The sequence below is a fragment of the Argiope bruennichi genome, chromosome 1 (assembly GCF_947563725.1).
Source record: "Argiope bruennichi chromosome 1, qqArgBrue1.1, whole genome shotgun sequence".
In the NCBI taxonomy this organism is placed as follows: Eukaryota; Metazoa; Arthropoda; class Arachnida; order Araneae; family Araneidae; genus Argiope; species Argiope bruennichi.
This window is the reverse complement of record NC_079151.1, coordinates 24,338,843-24,361,678: the sequence shown is the minus strand read 5'-3', so window position 1 is coordinate 24,361,678 and position 22,836 is coordinate 24,338,843. Positions and strand designations below refer to the sequence as shown.

At 27.2% G+C, this 22,836-nt stretch overlaps 1 protein-coding gene across 2 annotated transcripts in view; it reads left to right on the top strand.

The window, feature by feature from the left end:
* LOC129969435 (nephrin-like) overlaps positions 1-22,427 on the top strand; it is a 344,289-nt gene extending 321,862 nt beyond the window's left edge. The window contains exons 12-15 of one of the 2 annotated variants that reach the window (XM_056084015.1): positions 4,070-4,188; positions 9,514-9,687; positions 12,120-12,353; positions 22,217-22,427. In XM_056084015.1, the coding sequence (XP_055939990.1) occupies positions 4,070-4,188; positions 9,514-9,687; positions 12,120-12,152 (326 nt within the window). In that variant the 3' untranslated portion in view covers positions 12,153-12,353; positions 22,217-22,427. Of the gene's footprint in view, positions 1-4,066; positions 4,189-9,513; positions 9,688-12,119; positions 12,354-22,216 lie in introns of both variants that reach the window. The other variant, XM_056084007.1, reaches the window with a different exon arrangement.
* Positions 22,428-22,836: the final 409 nt, after the last annotated feature.

Genomic DNA, 22,836 nt, shown 5'->3' with positions numbered 1-22,836 from the left:
TAAATATGCATGTATATATTCTGGTAGTATGGTTAACTTTATTGAAATTCTGTAGTTCTTGGATTTTTTTAAAGCGTTAAATGTCGGACCTCTCATATTTTCAAAGATGCCAAGTTGTAGGAGCCCATGTAGCTGGAGAAGTATGACTGAAACATCACAACTTTTAGACCTTTCTAGAGGTATGGTGTCTAAATTCATGACAGCATACGCACAGCGCAGCAAGACAAGATTGGCAAAGCAAAATAGTGGGAGAAAAGAGAAGCTCAGTGAAAGAGCAAGACAGGTTTTTTACGCTGAACCAATCGTAACCCTGAAAGAAAGGATCACTGTGGAGAAGTATAGATAAATGTTAGCTGGCCGGGTGCATCACATAATGCAAAATTTGTTTCCTGCAAGAGATGGAATTTTTCTGGATGACAATGCAGTGAGACTTGTCCGTGCAGTGAGACTTGCCCAATCAGGGTTCGATGAACACGAGGATGAAGTTAAACATCTGCATTAGCCCGCAGAATCACCCGACCTCAATATAAATGAACCGTTGTGGTCTATTTTAGAGCGTTCAATATGGAATCGATATACTTCACCGGCATCTCTCCCAGAACTTTCACAATATCTCCAGGAAGAATGGTACAATATTCCTCTAAACACTATTCAACACTTGCATGAATCAATTCCTAGCTAAATCCAAGCTGTATTAGATGCCAAAGGTAGTCCTACACCATACTAATAAAGAATTCTCTATAAATCTAAAGTGTTTCCATTATTTTGATAACCATCTGTGTGCCAATTTTTTTCATTCTAGGAGGAATTTTAAATAATTCTCTAGACCACAAGTGAATAAAAAATGAAATGAAAGTCACCAACCCAGCAGCAATTTACGATACTTAGTTTCAGTCATTCGAAACATGTTAAATACATACATTTATGCATTTATATAAAATATATTGGTATAAGAAGATATCAAGTACGGTATATACATGAAAAGAGTATAGGTATAAATAAATAATTGGTAGATTTAGAATTATTTTATTGGAAAATACGATACGCCTTGTAGGTTTTATTCTTATTGCCACCCTAATTTTTAAATGGCTCCAATAGTTGAAGATCACTCCCATATTCCTCTCAATATTCCCATTTCAAGACTGATGTAAAAGCCTCAGTTCTGCGAGTTTATGCTAAAATAATTTTGAAATTACATTTTTAAACATAGCAATTTTTGAAATTGCTATGAGAAGATTTACATTATCTGGCATAGCAGTTTTTCAATACCTTAAATAAAGTTAAGAAATAAATGAGATAAACAATATTGATTCTCGTAAAACTGTATTAAATAACCAATCTCTTATCATCCGAACTATTATCAGATAGTTTACTTGTTTAATCCAGAAGTTTCCAGTGGTAGGACTGAGAAAGAAAAGAAACCAATTTCTTTTGTCCACCCAAGAGCAAATAATCACTCCCGAAGGGTTTGGAACTTTCTATCCAGTTTTTGCTCAACAATTATCATAGTCCAGTTTCGAAGGAAGAAGACATTTGTGATGATCATTGAAAACCTTATTTATAAAAAAATAAATGCGAATTTCACTACATGCAAGAAAATGCAAAGAAGCATGACAAGCATGCAAAGAAATGTTATTTATTGTTGCAACTAACTAAAAAGTTAATAGTAGATGTGTAATTCAGAAATATAGTTGCAGAAGAATAAAATGATTCTATAATTTGAGGTAACGTAAACCATTTATAAATCTACCACATTTTAATTGAAGGAGCGTGTTATTATTTTACATATTTTATTTTAAAGATAGTTACTAAACTATATGAAACAGAATGAAACATATAATTCATTTAAATATATATCAGTGGATTTTTTAATTACAAATGAAAAATTCATTTCAAAATAATAATCGAATCTGAATTAGTGATAATCTGCTAAACATCAAAATAAAATAGTTTCATTTATAGTATTTTTAACATTCAATCTTTCATAATTGATTATTTACAATATATTTCAATATAAAAATGTATTTATGTTATGGTATTCTTTCACATGAAATACTTCATAATTGGTGATTTGCAATACATCTAAATATAACGTTGTGTACTTAAGTTGTATTTATTTTGAAATGGTAGCTAGATGAGAAGTATATGATTGTTATTTGAAACTTGGCACATTCATACAGTGGGTTTTTATGACACATAGTATTTTTTTTTAATACGAATAAATTGAAATTTCAAAGGAAAGAAATATCCTTTAAAAATATAGATGAAAACTTAATTGCAATCATCAGACACTAAAGTCTTTGCTAACTCCATAGTGTTTCTATTTGCTTCCAAGAGAGGCCCATGGTTATAAGCTGACATACTGCCATACCCATCCCCCCCAAGAATATCCGTTGCATAATTATGCATAATTATTAATTGTTTTATTTGCGATTAATATTTAAATCCGTGAGCAATTTACAGTAACTTTAGGCAAAAAGTTTTGACCTCCACCTAAAATTCAAGAAAAATTTGAAGCAAAAATTCATCTTCCTTATCTGATGTTTTCAGTATCTGAAGATAATTCATCTTTGTGCAAAGAGAAAAAAATCGACAGCAACGGGCTGCCATCTTTCTCAGTACTGAATTCAGTCTGAGTATGCATATTTAAGAGTGCATGGTTTTATTTTTCTACACTTTTAAACTGTAGTATGCGATATTGAGGTATTCAGTACTATTGATGCTAACAAGGAAGTTGAACATCCAAGGCTGAAAATATTTGCGGGAAATAAAGTTGGGAAGTCAATAAAGAAATAAAGAATAGTCAATAAAGAATAAAGAATAGTCAATAAAGAATAAAGAATAGTCAATAAAGAATAAAGAATAATCAATAAAGAATAAAGAATAGTCAATAAAGAAAGAATAATCAATAAAGAATAGTCAATAAAGAATAATCAATAAAGAATAGTCAATAAAGAATAGTCAATAAAGAATAGTCAATAAAGAATAGTCAATAAAGAATAGTCAATAAAGAATAAAAAATAAAGGATAATTATAGAAAATAAATAGATAACTGAAAAAAAATTTTAGTAGATAAATTTGAAAGAAATTCCTGAGACGTAAACATTATACTGAACAATTCTACTGGTATTGTAATTCATAGTTTAAGAAGAGACTTGATTTCGAATAAAACACCCTGAACTTAAAGGGACAGATTTTTTTTTACTGCTACAGCCACGAGAGATTCTCAAGCTGAAATGCAGCGTGAATACAAGTGTAAAACATAGACAGGCTTCTACATCACTGGAATGATCGGGCACAAGTTGCGTTCATGCTCGATGAGTGGGAATTCTCTGTAGGTTTCTCTGAGTCATCTGCTGGCGAAAAAATCAGATCTATTTTTAAAGCTGCTCTTCACCTTCATTGGATGGCTGCACGGGGATGAAAACACTTCACTGTAGATCATTATTTCTGCTGCCAATCTATAGTTTATTCAATTTAAAATTTTTATTTTTTTAAATAATAATACCATGGTATAATACTTGGATAGTGAGTTGACCTTTACTGAAGTTGAAAAATCTCTATCGTTATGATAACATGAAATAATATTAAGTGTTGATTAATATCTTTAGAGGTCATGTTCGACCATATATTTCTATTTTATTTTCGTTTATTCGTTTCGTTTTATTTCGTTTATATATACACCTGCAATATCTTTCGTCATCCTGTTTTTAGTAATTATATTTGTAATTTAATTTTCTCGAATAAAGGATTCCTTTGTTTCCGATATATTTCAAATATTTTTAATTTCTATTAGCATTATGAGAAAAGAGAATAGCATTTGAATTAAAATACAATCTCATATTTCATAATAGATCCATTCAACAAATCAGATGCTAAAACTTTTTCCCAAATTTTAAAAATACTACGAAGTTTTTGAATTATTCGTTAAAATCCTTAATAATGATTAAACATTGATCAGAAATCAGGTAGTATTTGGTGGGAATTTCAATTAATTAATTAACTGTTTGTTTTAAATTTTACAATTCCCATGAGTATAAAATAACTTATTTCGTTATATTTCTAGCAGTTTATGTTAGTCCAGATGGAGAAAGTATTTGTGAAATGGCAAAAGATAAAAGCTCCATGGGAACAAAGGAAAATTATCGTAACTGTGTAGTTGCATTGAAACGTTCTTGGAGTTTTAAGGTACGTCCATGTTTACTTCTTTATAATTTTTTTAAATGAAGTAAGATTTCAATTATATATTTCTTCTTAAGATACAATACATAATATTCGTTTTCCGTTGCTGAAAAAGTTCATTAACCACTTAACGCGTAAATCCGAGTACGATTCGATTACGAATTACTGACAAATTTGTGCAAGCCCGAGTTCAGCTCAGGCGTTTAAAATTTTATGGTTACGCTTTCATGCAGCAACGGACGTAGCTCGGACATATGCATATCGTAAGGTATAGAATCTATAATCAATTATTATGTTTTCGTGAAAAAAAAATACGTTAAAGGGTTAAACAATACAGTTCATTCGCACTTATATATGTTCTGATATCATAGGTTTTTGATGAGAATCTATTTCTAAATTTTATACATAACTATTTAAATGAGGTATCACTAACTTTTTGATTTATGATTGATTTGGTCAACATTAAAAAATTGTCATGGAAATAAGAAATTATTAACATTTTATTGCATATAAAATATCCTTAAATAGTACCTTAAATATCCTTAATAATATAATAGTACGTCAAAAATCGTTTACACATATAATATTGAGTTTTATATATCTCGCAGAAAGATAAGAACAAAACGACAGTCTGAAGAAGTTAAAATATCAAATGGCATGTCTGACAAAAATGGATATCTCCATTTCTTCGCTTATTGATTAAGTCGGGGAAGGTAAGTTCCAATTTTCGTTCGGAAACGATTCCCGGTGGTAGGAAAAAGGTAGAGTTTTATAAACGTATTAGGTTCATCAAAGTTATTCGAAGCTCCTTAAAGAGGTTGAAATTGTCGAAGAATTTCTCTCAATACATTTTTTCCTCGTTAATGTGATTTTGGGCAGATAATAACATACCTCTAATAACTTCCCTGGAAACCCAACTGTCACGAAAGAAAGAATTTGGCCATGTGCCAGACTCAGCAATATTATATAGGATTTGCGTCCCAGTCAATAATTTAGCACTTACGTGATTTGAACTGGAAAATAAAAGTCCCCCTGGATGCTGGAAACACCTTAGAGTCGATTTACTGTTTCGCTTTTCCATCTCTGCTGCTATTTTTTAAGTGCATACGAGATAACCTGCAAGAAACCGGTTGGTGCGTGCGCCTCGCACGCTTGAAAAAGCACACAAGGAAGAGAAACTGAATGAATAAAACGATATTACCCTTCTTTTTTTGAATGATGAAATCGTAAGATTCATTGCAATTTAGTTCGAGTATATTAATGGAGCTGAAACACGAATTTCCCATTTAGCATTTGTTTTCCGAGCTGTTGTTGGATATTATTTTTTTTTTTTTTTCTCAAACACTCTTTATGAGAAAGGGGAAAAAATTTATGACTATTGGAACTGAGTATATTGCTTTTCAATTTGTGATGCAGAAAGAAGTAAGTCGCTATGAAAATGAGTTTTTGGTTTTTTGACAAAAAAGTATTTGTTCAAACATCAACAGCTAATGAATGAAAATAATAGTTTTGTTAAAGAACAGAATTTTTAAACGAGTATATTAGCATTAATGAAAGTTGTTCTAAATATTTATATTTACTCTATCAACTCTTTGCCAAGTATCATTGATCTTATGATAAGTCTGGAGAATTAAATGTTCCAATTTCCATTACAAATATATCAAGTATACCAGCCTGGTACACATACTGACGCTGTAGATGAAACTTTCTCCTATTGGTGTGAGGCGGAGGACTAGATAGGTGAGGAATGCCAGTTCATATATCACCCTCGGCATTTGTCAGGTGTCAAAATTATGAGGTCCGTGTTAAAAGGAATCGAGTTTTGTTTCCAAGCGGATCGTAATGCAACTAAATTTAAACAATAGAAGTGATCTGTCAGAGAAATGCATAAATGAAAGGTTGCACAAGATAAAGGCAAGAACAAGTTTAATGAAATAAAATTCGGTACAGCTTACAAGTTTAATGAAACACGAATTCGGTATAACGTTGCTGAGCAAAATTAAATAGCAGAAAGATATACTTATATAGCTATGGACAGTATGACTTTTGCACCCATATTTTAATTATTATAAAAGATTTTCCTTCATATTCCATACTTATAGCCATTATATCTATCATACTGCTTATGTATTCTAAGTTTGCTTTTCTGGAAAAACGTGTTGAAATGTTATTCCGAAACTATATTCCATTAAATTTGAATTCTAAACTTTATTATTATTGGCACTTTATTTTTATTTTTATGTAATTCATTGATAAAAAGCCTTTATAACGCATTTTCCTGAGTATCAGTAACCATATTTCATTCGGAAAATGACTGCTTACTTCATCTCACACACACACTGGCATGCACTATATACATATATTATGTAGAATAGTTCATTAAATTTTCATAATTATTCTTAATAATAATAAATAGTAAAATTTTCGTATTATTTTAAATATGATAAAAGGAATATAACTTTATACGATATCTGATATTTATGTAATAGTATTACGATATTTAAAAAAATAATTATAAGTATTATTTATTTGCATAGCATTAAAAAACTTTTATCATAGGTCATTGCATTATTATTTATTGAAATTACAATTAAAAAGAATCCTTGTCATAAGCATGGAATAGTATCAATAAATACAGTATTATTTATATTAGAAAGAATTATTTATATGTAGAAACTATATTCCATTAAATTTGAATTCTAAACTTTATTATTATTGGCACTTTATTTTTATTTTTATGTAATTCATTGATAAAAAGCCTTTATAACGCATTTTCCTGAGTATCAGTAACCATATTTCATTCGGAAAATGACTGCTTACTTCATCTCACACACACACTGGCATGCACTATATACATATATTATGTAGAATAGTTCATTAAATTTTCATAATTATTCTTAATAATAATAAATAGTAAAATTTTCGTATTATTTTAAATATGATAAAAGGAATATAACTTTATACGATATCTGATATTTATGTAATAGTATTACGATATTTAAAAAAATAATTATAAGTATTATTTATTTGCATAGCATTAAAAAACTTTTATCATAGGTCATTGCATTATTATTTATTGAAATTACAATTAAAAAAAATCCTTGTCATAAGCATGGAATAGTATCAATAAATACAGTATTAATAATATATACAACATATTTGGTTGCGAAAATTAATCGAAGGAAATTAAAATTAAAAAAAAATGAAATTTTCATAAAATAAATGTAGGCTGAAACAGAAACAGTTTATTTTCTTCTTGTTCGTTGAATAACTTTGTTAAACTGATTTCCTAAATTCGTATTACTTAAAATCAAGAACAATCCGTTTTACATTTCCATAAGCAAAATTGATATATCACAAATTATTAGTTACAAGGCTTTATCAGATTTCAGGATTGTCTTTCGAACATTTAATAAAAATTTCCAAAAATGAAAGTTTACAAGAGACAAAAAAAAATCAGTAATAATTAGGGGGAGTTTAACAGATTCAGTTTAAGCATAAATTATTATATTGATAACATCCTTAAATAACAATAAAAAAATAATAGAAATACCATTTAATTCATCAGCTAAAAAAAGCATATTTATTATAAATGACTTCAACATTTAAGAATAGTATTTACTTTCAGGATAATGTATACGTTTTATTTTCATTAAAATCAATTATAAAATTTATTCTACATAATTTTTAAGACTTTTTGTTTCACAATCCAATTTTAATTCATCAAAAAAGCTTCAAATATCTCGCATCTACTTATACAGCGCACATTTGAATTTTTATAAGAAATTTCACCGAGCCCTTTTTTTATAATAATGTTTAATTTGTATAATTAAATTTTGCAATGTTTGTTTGTTGAAGTATTTTATAGAATTAGTTAAATTTTTATTTCATTTGATTGAAGATTTGCAACAATTCAATATTGTTTAATTTAAATTTAAAAAAAAAATTAAGAGACTTACCATCCATTAAATCAAATTTCGGCTTTCTCAAAAAAAACTTAATTAAAATTTCTCTTGGAAAATGCGATTCCATAATTAAAAATCTCTCTTGAAAAATACGATTCCATAATTATTTAAGTTTAAAAATGTGTTATACTAAAAAGAACTGAATGTAATTAGTGAATTTTTATTTAGTGTCTATTACAAAAATTTATTTTATATTCTTCGAAGCCTTCTGCTGTTTGATTTTTAGTATTTGTCTCGTTTCTATTATTTGTTCTTTTCTCCGAATCATTATGTAATAATATGCTTATATATTACAGTTTTATATAATGGTACATTCATTCATAAATTAGAGGTGCTATTTAATACATGAATATTTTTATTCAAAGCAGCAAATAGATTTTTTTTAGTTGAAAGTGGAAGTGCAGCTATTTTAATGAATTTAAAAATATCAAAGCAAATCATTCCATTGCTTTTAATTATACTAAACATTTAATGAAAAAAAAATGGGAAATTTCATTAAAATTTAGTTTGACGAAAGAAATTTAATTCAATGGTTAAGATATCTTGTCAATAAACATTGCTTATTTTGCTTAGAATTTATTGAACAGTAAAAAAATACAGATATAATATTAAAATTAGGAATTTTCCTTTGTGCATTAAGAATTCAGGATTTTATAGAATGTAAGTTATCTTTTAGTGAGTAATCGTCATTAAGTGGAAAACATAGTTCATTTTTTTTTGAAAATGCTTTAAACTTAGAATTTATGCTTTTTTTATATTATTTGCATTTATTTGTAAAATAGTGGTGATAAAATTAAATATATTAAAGTTTTTTTTATTATTTAAAAACTGATTTTATTGCATTTTTTTTTCTTATCCCTGAAAGGAGCAAATAAAAAATGAGTTAGTTTCCATTTCTTTTTTTTTTTCTTCTTATTTGCAACAGATAATTTTTACTAAATATTTCGTTTGTATCTAATAAATATTTTAGCTTTATCAAATTGAATATTCTTGCTTCGTAAAAACATAATATTATATAGAATTTTGTTATTTTAGAGTTTCTGGCCAGGTTTGCGAACTGAGCAAGCACATTGCGTAACCTTGTAAATTGAGAATTTATGTAAAAAATATTCACTTTAATTCTTTTTTAAAACCTTTAATTAAATTTAACTTGCAATATTTTGCTGCAATTAACTGAGAGAACAAATTACTTAGTTGTTTTACTTATGATTTTTGCATAGGCATCAATATAAGCAAAGCAGACGCAAAAGAAAGAAGGGACTATATATCCCGGATTTCGATACAGAAAATATGGAAGCTAGGTACAAGATTGTGCTTATTTCAAAATTCTAACATTTGCATTTCTCTCCTTTTTTTATTACTCTAGAAAGGCCATCAAGAGAAGGTTGATGTAGAAGTAACGCTGGCAGATTTAAACAACGCTATATCAAAGCACAAGGATTCCTCTTCGACGACGTTCTTAGGAGATGTTACGTTAGAGGAAAATTTATCTTCAAAGAAAATTGTGATAAAAGTTGAGCCTCCTCCTGATCAAGCAATGGTATTTAATATTATGTTCTCACTCCATTTACATTTTTCATCAAAATTACTTTTGATAATAGCGTGAACAATATTAAGAAATTAACTGCAAAAAAATTCTGCAAGTAAATATATATAATTTTATAAACATTGATTTAATCAGAATTTCTGAAATTCTTAGTTAAAAAATCAAATGCATGCACATGAATGAATTTGAAATGCATTCATGTGTTTTTGGATCTTAAAATTCTTGAAAGTTCGAATGTGCAAAACATTTTGAAACATTTGAAAAAAATAATTTCATTTGCATCATTTGAAGAAATAATTTCAATCATCATTTTTAATAGTTTCAAAGATAATTTAAATGTAACATAATTTTTATATACAACCTGAATTAAAGTCACAAGATTTAGTCGTTTTATTATTTCCATGGTCATTACAATTAAAAGAAAAATTTTTTATTCATATGTGAGGAAGTAGTTTATTGTTATTATTTATTATGTTTGATTATTATAATTTATAAAGATTAGTTATATCACATAATAAATAATGAAAAATAATTATTGGTAAGGAAATTTGTTGAAGAACATTTGATTAAGACTTTGAAAATTGAGAACATGCTAATCAAGAACAAATGATGAAACCTAATTTAGCAGATCTTTAATATATATATATATATATATATATATATATATATATATATATATATATATATATATATTAATTCCAATATAAATGAAATTATAATTGAATGTTATTAAAAATAGTAATAATTGTTTTGTCTGCAATTCATAGCAAAAGTCATTGGATCTGACACTGGCCTTGTAAGCAACTTGACCTTGTAACTGCATAATCCCAGCAGTTCCTTTTTGTAGATGTCAACAACTTCTAAATCTAAATTATCTGTTTCATAAAATATCATCTAATTTTGAATAATTTTAATATAGAAGTTGAAATTATAATAATAATAGCAGTTTCATAAATGCAAAGATTTCTCAGAATAGTAAAAAAAAATCATTATGGAAATACAATGCATTAAGATATATCATGTTACCAAGTTGCAGAATATTTGAGTAATAAGACTTGCGAAATAAATTATATCTCTGAAAAATAAATTATGACATTAAAATAACAAATAATAAAGTGGATTATTTTACAAAAATTTCACTTATAACCCACATTATAAATAAGGGTCCCTAATGTTTCGTGGAATTTTCTCTACATTTATCAATTCAAATGCTGCTAAATTTTCATTTTTAGCAAGGTTTTAAAATACTGTAGATATTATCGGAAATTAATCACAATGGAAAATTCGAATGAGAGAAATGAGTGAAAACTCCCATTAAGTGTTCTATTCACACAATGATTTTTATTATAAATGGTTGCGAAATATTTCGTTTCTGTGTAACTCCATAACCAGCCATAGGGAATATGATATGTGCTTATAAGAATGGATGTCAAAATAATTAGCAGAAAAGCAGTCGACCCTTTTTATGCGAATTAAAGTCATGGAAGAGTTTAATTTCATATTTATATTTCAGAATAATCACTTAATGGGCCAATATTATGATGAACGAACTGAATTGTTGTTATAAAACAATGAAGGAATAGGAATAACAAAACGGTATCCAGATTTACGGGATTTATATTTTATACATAGGTTACACAATAATCTGAACAAAGATTAAAAAAAAATAGCAGGATACCAATGGTAGCAAAAAGATTCCACGACATGAATTCAAAAATTTCTATCATGGCAACTTTTTTTTTTCTAAATATGATTTTTATTTCAATCATGGTGGAAAATGCTCACCAGAACTGCATACTTATATTTTGTTTGTATAGTATTTTTTCAGTATAATAATGAATTTCTCAGGTTCATTACATTGTCTTTAAATGCAAAATTTTGGGACGTATAATTTAAATTTATAAGGCATTATTGAATAAAAAAGTTCTTTTTCTAAATTTGCTTTGCGAATTTCCAGATAGAATAGATAAAAGCAAAAATCTATAATCATAATGTTTTTACCAAAAGATTTCTCAAACTTTAAAAGACCAAGGAAAAAAGATTAAAAAATAGGAAAAAAGTACTTAAATATTAAGAACCCTGTATATACTTTCTTCCGTTTTCTCTTGCCCTAAAAACGAAACCATCCTATCATTGAAACATAAATATCAATAAAAGTATATTTGAGTTTTTCTGAAAGAACAAAATCTATTTGAATTCCTGGAGATTTTCAGGATCTGTGCTTTCTATCCTGGGACTGCCATACTTCTGGAGTTAAGTTGCATTAAAATTTCACCAGCGTTTAAATAATGGCGGCGAATTTCTTCTTTTGTTTTCTTTTAAAACTAACATGCCCCGAAGTTGTAAGGCATATTCAATAGTAAGTTCCTTTTTTTGCTTATATAATATTTATAAATTCACGTATGTTTTTCTTTCTTTATTTTCAGAGTGAGAGAGGTTATCGAACGGACTCAGTCTAGACATATCTTCGGCATGTGAAAAACGTCTTGTACATGGCGCCATCTTGTCCCGCGTCCATAAATACAGTATGATTACAGTGCCACCTCGACACGTACCTTGTTCATTATTAAAAAAAAAGCTGCGAAAAATGGATGTTATAAAATGAAAAGCAGATGGAAACTTGTTGGACAGAAAAGGAGCTGAACAAATTTGAGAATCAGGTAATAAAAATCTCTTTTTCTTTCTCAAAAATAAAGGATAGTTGAATATCAAATATCCTTTTCAAAAAAGGTTTTAAGAGACATAGCTTAGAAATGCAATATTTAGTTGGTGTGCTTTTAAATAGGCCATCAAATATGCGAGAGAAACTAGGAAGAGATTAAACAACTCTGAAGGACCTAGAGCAATGGTATTTTTCTACGTTAAAACAATTTTCATTCTTTTTTATATTATAAAAAATAATGGAACATATACCCGATGGTCATTTACAAAGATTAGTATCTATTATACTCGTATAGCACAAAACAATCCTGAATCAATATGTATAATCTTAATTCAAATACAACTTAATTCAATTGCAATAAAACCAAGTCATTTCGTAAACTTAAATTTTAAAAATGAGCTTTCATTTTTGTCTAGAATATTTTGGATCTAATTCGTTCTCAGAACTTACTTTTTAAAAATATTAAAACACATTTTGAAACAAAGATTCAATAAAAGTAAAAAACATAATTTTTTTATGTTGATATATTATAAAGAGCATCTTATTTTTCTTCTAAAACATATATTCTTGAATAATTTTATTCCTATAATATTTATTAGCTAATACACTGCATATAATTTGTAATATACTGCAAGTATGGTTAGACAAAATTGTGACTTCAGGGATTTTTTTTATATACGTTTGACGTCAGGGATTTTTTTATATATATTCTATGATCGCCAGTATTGCGTGGCATGTAAGAATAAAAGGATTTTAAGTACAATTTAAAATTTATCTCACCATTTTTCAAATAATAGAAAAAAAGCAAATAAAAAAAACAGTTGCTTTTCTTATGTATCATTTTGGATTTTTAAAGATTATGCAGAATTCTAAAGCTTGATCAGAAGATGCAAGCAAACCTGAACTCGCTTTAAATTTTTATAGATAATCAGCATTACAGAAGTAATAAGTAATCTGCACAATAGCAACGTACAATAAAAGCAGAAATATAATATATTTCTTATAATAAGTTTCGTATAAATCCTACTAAAAGTCGCACATCTTCAAAAATCTATATTACTGATAAAAAAAAAAATCATTGTGTATGTGTATATGTATTTGTTGGCTATCTACAGGACAGATAGCCAGAAAACTGGAATGCAATATTTGGAGAGCGAAAATGTTCAATTCAGAGCAATTTTTTGAAGTTTTAATTATGAAGTAATTAAACTGAAATTGCAGCAAAATTTCTGCGTTTTTTATACAACAGCTCGGGAAAGCTTTATTACAAAATATCTTAAAATTTAAAACTTGTCTTTAACGCTACTAATGATATAGAAGTCTTTCCTGAATTTTGGTAAGTGTTTTTTGAAAATACTTTTTGCATAATTTTTAACAAAGCATTTCAATATTGAATGTAAATGTATACCGTTTTCGTTTAATTGCGTCATTTTCATCCGCTCTTGAAAGCTAAGGAACAAGGATTTTATTTGATATTTGTTTAGTTTTTATAAGGAATACGAATTTAAAATTACAGTGATTACACTATTGATTATCTAAACTGTTACTTTCTAAATAGTACTACGATAATTTTTCTTAGGAAGGTTTGTATACACAACGATTAGAACAGGTATAAGTTTATTCAAATAGGACAGTAAAATGGCTTTGATATCTCTCAGAATATAATGCTCAAAATAATTTATTAGGTGAATCCTAAACATTTATACATATAAGATTTAAGTGAAAATAACTATAGTCAATATTCCTATTGAATTAGCTGCTCGTTAATGGTAAGAAGTGTTAAATAGAACAAAATATACGCATTAACATGCTTTAAACAAATATCATATATACCAAATATACAGTCATTTTGCCATATAACCCTATATATTATTGTTAATTTTGCTCTTAATGAATTAAATACCATGCGTTTCCATTTATTTTTTGTTTGCAAAACACCAGTGATAATGCAATTTAGCTTATAAATGTTAGTAATGCCTCATAGGGGCATCTGTAGCAATCCTTATGTTCCTAATGTAAATCTAAGCAGTCCATGTACAAACTGCACCTGGGACACCATAAAGCTCTCCATAGTGTCGTTGAGACATCATTATCTTGGCAAACGACTTTACTCATGAGGCTCTAACGATAGCCATTCATTTGTCTTTCTTTTAGTCCTTTTCGTATCCGCCAGTTACTTATTTATATATTATCTGTGACATTAGTTGTGTGAAGCATATATTTTATACTTTGTTACATTGTATTTATTAAAGTAAGCTTCAGCTTATAAAAGAACGTTAACAAGAAAGGATTATCGTAATAAAGAATAATTTCTTATTTAGTTAAATTTGTACGAATGACTAAAATAATAATTAAAAAACAGTTTATGGAATCTTCTCGGAATAATTGTTAATAGATATTTGAAATTTTGAAAAAAACTCATAATGGAATAATTTTTACTAACTGAATTTCATGAGAAATTATATATTATTTTAATGTAATTCTAATAATTTATTAAATATATTTCTAAAAAAATTAAACTATTGTTTTAAAGAAATTCTTAAAAATATCCTCTTCTTTCAAAAATATTTATATTTCTAAGGGAACGCGCTTAAATAAAATTGGCTGTTGCTTTTAAATTTAGTATTTATTTAATAATATAACCTTATACTGAAATTTCAGAATGTTTCTAAAGTATTTTGTAAAAAAAAAAAATCCTTAAGAATAAATAATAAATGCAGTTATTAATAAATGAGTTTGAAAAACCTAGTTCTGATTTTACATGTATTTTGTGCCCTAGAAAAGTAATGTAGCTAGATGTAAATAATTGCATGTAATAGAACTCGTAGAAATGCTTACATATAAAAGTAAGAATCTTTAAAAATCTGTTATTTTATATAACCTTTCAAATTTTAAAATATAAATTTGATATAAGAACTTATAATTAGTAGTTTGAAGTAAATTGATTAATGTAAACTGTATACTTCAGAGTTTTATCCTTCATAATTACCAATTAATTGTCGTATACCATCGTCATATATTTGAAAAACTATAAATTCTAAATACATTTCCTTTTCTTAAAGATAAACTGGTCTAAATATTATTGTTATCCTTTATTGAAACGCTCAAAAGATGCTCAGTCTACTTTAATAATGTATTTTGGTTTTGTTTTTATCTACGTTTCTCAAATTCTAACCAATTTTTCTTGATTTATATTATTTTTCTTTATGAATGGTATTCATATAATGTAATAAAAAGATTTGAATACATTTTTTTCCCAAATATATTAGATTAATGCAAATTCCATTCAAATTTTCTATTAGTTCAGTGAATAATTTCTGTTAAATACGAAATTAATTTGAAATATTTACTAAAGATTTATAGATTTTTAACAATCTTACAGGCAAAGCTGATTTCACAAATTGCTTGGGATATTTTGCTTTAAAATTACCTGACAACTGTTCTGTTTCTTCATATACCAGTGGACGTTGGGCTTAACGAAATTTCTACTTCAAATACGTACCCTCGAATTTCAGAAATCACATTTCAGATACTTTGTGATTGTAACGTCCAATGCCACTAGATTTCTTTTGATTATCTTTATTTTAGGATTGGCTAATTGATTAAATATACTTGCTAATTGTTTAAAATAAATTTAACATAATAAATACATTTTCCTTAGAAATTTTGAATATATTTTTAAAACTTTAGAACTACCAGCGCTAATCTATTTATCTCAGTTTCACGATGATATATAAAAACTAAAATTCTTGTAATGAAAGCGATATTTAAAAGGAATCTAAGGGGTGGTTCCTGTGCAAGATAAATACATTTAGTGATTGATGCTAACAGTAAACAAATTTTAAAGTCAATTTTAAAAAGTAACAACTAAGGTATTTTCGATATAAATAAAAAGGTGTGTTATCTTAGAGAACGTTAAACTTAATATGAAAAGTGTAGTAACCGAGCATTATATAGGATTAATGGGGGTTATGTTTATTATATAGTTTTAGCTTTTTGTGAAATTAAAATTGTCTATTTTTAAAAGTGCATACATTTAAAATTTAAAAAAACTCGTTATTTTTCACAAATATTATAATAAATTGTCGCTTAATGCTCAATTAAAAAAAAGGAAGCACTGAGTTTGCTGGTTTATAAGTTCTTGAGAGCGTACATGGCGAGAACCCCTCTATGCAATGTACAAAATCGAAATGACAGTTATTGGAAATATTGTCCTAAAAAGCGGTTTATTTAGGAAAGCAATGAAAACTTTGAAGTGCAATATTTGCAATTTGTAATGAATGCTCAGAAGCAATGAACATAGGCAATTAACTATAATTCAAAATCTCACTTATCATGAAAATGATAGAAATAAACAATAATTTGTGGGGTACTTAATTTTTTAACACATATCGCATGCTTCTAAATAATATTATGCTTATTTAGTCCCGTTAGAATTATAAAATCATAGATACTTGCTTCGAAAAAATTAGTATGAATTATATGAATCATCCTTGAAATCAGCACATTGAATTAGAGAAATACACAAATCCACATTTCTAATAAAGTTAACACAACTCTACTACAGCAAATGGAAAGGATTCTTCTTTTAGACTGTGATACTCTTATTATCGTGTTTCTCACAATACTCTTTCTTCCTAGCACTGATTTTTTGCGTAGTTTTGCCCGACTTAGAACATGCTTTTTGAAAAAGAAAAAAAAATGCTAGGTTAGAAAATTTGCTCTTTTTATTGTTATATCCAATACATTGAATGCACATCATTGGATATCCGGATATATCATTGGATATGCACATATATTATTTTGCTGGATATCCATTGGAATCAATGGATATCCAGCAAAATAATTATTTGTTGTACCCTTTTGGGCAAAGCTTCATTAGACGCAATTAACAGATTTCCCTATATAAATTTCGCAAAATTAATATTTGGACATGGAAAATTGATAGAAGTTTAGTTCACTTTAGTTATATTAACTTCGGTTTTAAAGCAGCACTAGGGCTATTTTGGGACGTACCTCGTAATTTTGAACGGCGTTCGGATGACGAGGACGACACCTGAGTTGTCGCCCCCTCTCTAAACCACACCACACCAGCTGGAGAATGTTTGGCGCGGCCGTTTAACGTACACTTACACGACGGTTCCTGGTGGAATCGGGTCACTGACCTGAAACATTCCGGCGCCGATGCCGACACCTTACCACCAGACCACCTCGGCCAAAACTTGATATAAATCATTTCTTTAAAACGCACAAATCAAAATCAACAAAGACGGAAGAATAAACTTCATAAATGCCAATATATGAATTATTAATATATATAAATCAAATAAACGATATTTTATTCCTTCTCTTGGTAAATAAGCTATAAAAGAGCAAAAATACTTTAAATAAATTTTCATATTCAAATGATAAGAATAATTTGTAAATTCTCATCTAAATATTTCGATTTAAATTCTCACATAATTTTTCACGTCTATTTAAATTTTGTTCCTATACTTTTAAAATATGCATATTGAAACAGGTGTTTTCTGAATATACATAAACGTTTAGGCATAATAAAATCATTTCGATGAATTGAAAATAAATAGGTTTTATGGAAGACATTAATTCAAAACATTTATTTGTGATGTCTATTGAAAGTTATATAAGTGTTGTTTTTAGAAATAGATATCAAAAATTTTATTTTATGCATTTGCTTAGAAAATTTAATTATCTTATTCAGACTTTTGAATCACACATTATTGGAAAGTTCTCTTATGTCTCAGAATTTTGCTGTAATTAATTAATAATAAATCAAGCAGTATTTATTTAAATACTATTTTAAGCAAATAATATAATTTCTTGAATTTAAAGTATTAAATATATATCAATTTCATTTCACTGTTGAAAAATATACTCACACTGCTGAAGTGACAATAAAATTTGTACTGGTACTCTAACTATAATATCTAAATTAGGGTTGTACATATGTATATGACCATTTTCTTTAAAATCGTAAACTATAATGGAAGGAAGCAAAGTTTGGAAGATTATTCATAAAAGGCAAATAATTATGAGACCGAATATTTATGTTTGAAAAGTTTCAATAACAAAGTTTTTAATCGACTGTTTTCTAACCACGCAAAATATTTTCTCGGCTATTTTAGAACAACAAAAAATTCTTAAAATGATTTTTTATGTAGTTTAAATTCCTTGCATTTAAAGAGGCGATAAACATGGAGTATTTAACATTTTTGTTAAGTACTCCAGATTATATTCCAGACCAATTGATTAAAAGAACATAATAATATTTTTAAGAAGTGCGACGCTTTGTAATATGATTCGCTTAGTCAATAGTGCATTAGTGATGGAAAAATTTTTGATTTCTATGGTAATCAGTGCTATACAAACTTATGAAGTGACGTCTAAATGCTACAATAAATGGGCTATTTACTTCGTTAACTAGTGCATTCTGAGCTAACTGATTCCTCAATTTAAGAATATCAGACCTGAGTTCATTTAATATCTTCTGTAAAGTTTCCGTTCTAATTTTTTTTTTTTTTTTTTTTCTTTGTTCAGTGAATCTGATTTCCTCTAAATATATAATTGATTTTGTTCAATGAGTCAGATTGCTATTCTCTCTTTATAGTCCCTAAGAACTTCCGTTCTGCTTGAAATAATTGTTTCATAATCGATTTCAGACGATTCAGATTGTTAAGGGGTGAGAAATATGGAATTTCACCTTTCTAGTATTACATGTTATATTACTATTTATTCGAAAAGATTATAAAATTAAATTATGGAATTGAAGCTGAATTGCTTATAGATGAAAATAAACTAGAAAAAAATGCCCTACTACCCATATACAATCATAACTTTAAAAATAAATTTTAATTGTGGACGTAATTAGAAAAGCTTGATTTAGAGGAATTTACACTTTTCAAAAAAATCTACATATGTTTTTAATGAATATAAGAATAAGATAAAGACATCACAGATAAAACTAAGATAAAGGCGGCTAAAAAGAAAACATTTATTTTGTTTTCATTAGTTTACAGCCTTTAACAATGCTTCAACTGATCTATTCCATATTTATGGTCCTTTCTGTACTTAATATGTTCTAGATTTAACAGATACAGCTTTCTATATAAAACAAGCTTTCTAAAAAAATAAGTTAAACTTAAAAAAATTAAGTTAATTCCTACTTAGGCCAACATTTTTTTTATTATTATTATTTTAGTTACTTTTTATTAAATTTTGCAAGCTTTGGCGACGTGGCGACGGATTTGGCAACTTTCGCGACTAAATAGAAATTACTGGACAAATTAAACTAATTAATATTTGAAAAAACTGTATTAACATCAAGTGTCATCCACTACAAGTTTAAAAAAATGTATTTGAACTTGAGTGGATGAATAAAAAGTATTTCATTAACGATTGAAAATTTTAACTATATATATATAGGGGGGGGTGAACTAATCATAGGAATTGAAATACGATAGGTTTATAGAGAACGAGAGTTCACTAGCAATTAAAGGCATGTGACTATCTTTTTCTAAAAAATAAAATTAAGAATACCCCCCCCGTCTATAATTTGTAAATTGTTCAAACATAATCTATAGAAGAGATATAAAGGGACTTCCCAAAACATTTTTAATCTTAGAACGATTACATTAAGAAGATTAAAAGATAATCATTAATTGTAATTTTTTTCCACCAGGCTATAATATTTCATATTTTAAATCTGCCATATATAGAATAACAAAAGGGATAACTATATTAGCTGTATTTAATATCAGGAGTTTACACATGTTTCTACATTATCCATTATTTTCAAAAACTTTGCGTCGTTCTAATTTAGAAAAAATTGGATCGATAATACTTTAATATGAAAAACTTTTTACCATGAAGAAATTCAGTTAAAAAAAAAATCTGTTGACTTAAAGGCTTTAAGATTTCCTTTGTGAAACAATGGTTAATATATTAGCGGTTTTGAGTCAAAAAGTATGTGGAGATGTATGTTTTGTTGTTTAAATTTTAACTTGCAAATGTGTAAAGTTGTAACAAAACATTTTTGGAAGCACATACAATTAGTAAGTTATGTAAATTTGTGCGCTCGTGAAACTTTTCAAAGAATAATTAGTTTAATTCTTAGAAATTAATTCTATATGATAATTATTTTAGATAGTATGTAGGAATCTATGTGTGAAAGTGTGCTTTTATTTTAAATGAAACCATATCGAAGTCTAAATCTTCCATAAAAGTTAATAAAAACGACGCGTTGTTTTAGAGCAACCTGGTCAATTCAAATTACAAAGTCATGCAAGAATCTGGTCAAAAAATACTGCATTTAATCAAAATTTTCTGTAATGTTTTACGTTATTGTTTATTTTTGCAATTAAATTTGTGATGCGAAGGAAAAAGTATGAGTGACGGAAATTGAAAGTAATTTTTAGGAATTAATAATCCATACATTCAATTTATGGATTTATAATTATATTAAATCAAAAATTAAGACAGAATCTTAACAATATAATCTTATGTAATATATTGATGACAAATTAAATGGTATATATTAATTCAATATGTTAAAAGCAAATTAAAACCTGTTCAATACAGAATTAGAAGGTTAAATAATAAATTCTAAGGAAGATGTATTCATATCAAAGTTGCATTGGAATGCATTTAAAAGTTAATCTAAACGTCCTTATGAATTTAATACTACAAAAATAAATAAATATGGTTTGTTTCCAGGCATTAATAGATATAAATAGTTAATATTAAAAGTCCATAACTTGATTTGTTGGTTTTATAAAGCGAAAAATGAAAAAAAAATGGTGTTATAGAAATATTTGTATCAAGAATCCTCAATCAACTGTAGATGTTTGCAAATATAGCAAAAAAGAAAATATAATAATTATAGAAATTTCTTTTTAATAAATTAAAACAACATTATTGGAAATTGTAAAAGTAAAACAAAATAGTGCTATTTTGAAATGAATACTTATGACGGAAACATTTTACATTGTTCAGCTATTTTGAAATCATGTTCAGAATTTGCCCAGTAACCAAATCGATAAAAAATCTTTTTTAAAAAGTAGAAGCAAACCTACTCTATTCTAATCTCTTCATAACGAATATATGTTTGAAATAAATATGTTGCACTTGGTTGTATTTTTAAAAGTGAATTTTCAGAAAAAAATGGTCTTATAAGCAGAGAATTTTGGATAAAAATAATGCTTTTAACTTCCATTACTTTCTAGAAGATTAATGTTTCGCTCATAATAGACAAGGTTTACTCTTTAGAATTACTTCAAAGAATTAAATTGATTTGACTGTTATTTTATATGTTATGTCTAAGATGAAGTGAAATTAATTAAAATTTATTTATGGTTTGATCTTTTATCTTGATTCGCAAACTAGGGAAATTATTCAAACGATGGCTTCCTTATTTTATATGCTTTAGTTATTTCGGAATAATGTATATTAATATGATTTTAAATACATATTATACAATGGAATTCGTAATTTCAAAATTGCATTTTCAATTTTAGTATGATTACTAATTTTTTGGAAATAGTAAATAATCTGATTAAGCTTTGATGGATTTCATTAAATTTTAAAAATATTTAAGTCAGCTGCAATTAATTTTCAAGCAATGATTCACTTCATGGGAAATAACACTTTCAATAAAAATATGAACGTTTACATAGGAAGGAATAGATCCTTAGACCAATGTTAAACTAAAATGTTAATTCAGCATATTTTTACAATCCCACATTCAATTGATTTGTGATAATTATAAATTATACGTTTTGTATATTCTAATTAGAATAATTCAAAATTATTCACACTTAATTAAAATATATTTAATACTTGCAGGATGAAAACCAAGGGATCAAGCGATCTTGAAGTTTATTGGGTTTGACAGAAAAAAAAGGACTTGGAAATGCAACGGGTTATGAAATACTGGTGCTCATTTTATGTTGATTTACAGTATTCGTCGACTACCTAGTCATTCATCTATTTGGTGTTGGACTCAGTATATTGCTGTTTATCATGTCAAAACACTGAACATATCGATGTCTCCCATTTTGACCAAATGTGCAATAAAGTATATATTTTTACATTTTTTCAGGTTTCACGGCATTATTGGCTTGTTTACTTCTTTTGAAATATCAGTTTGCTTTCTGAAATAAACCATTTCAAAAGCATTAAGAACAACACAGCTGCCAGACAACAGCTGCTTCAATTTTCTCTTATCGTTTCCTTTCAGTTAACTTTCATAAAATCTCAAGTTCAATTCATATTTTTTTAAACATTTACACACACACACACACACACACACACACACACACACACACACACACACACACACACACACACACACAAATACATATATACTGAGGGAGAAAGAATGAGAACGTATACTCTCTTAATGTATAGTTATTTATATAAAATGTATTTAACTTATGTTCGTTTTTACTTTATAGAAAACTGCA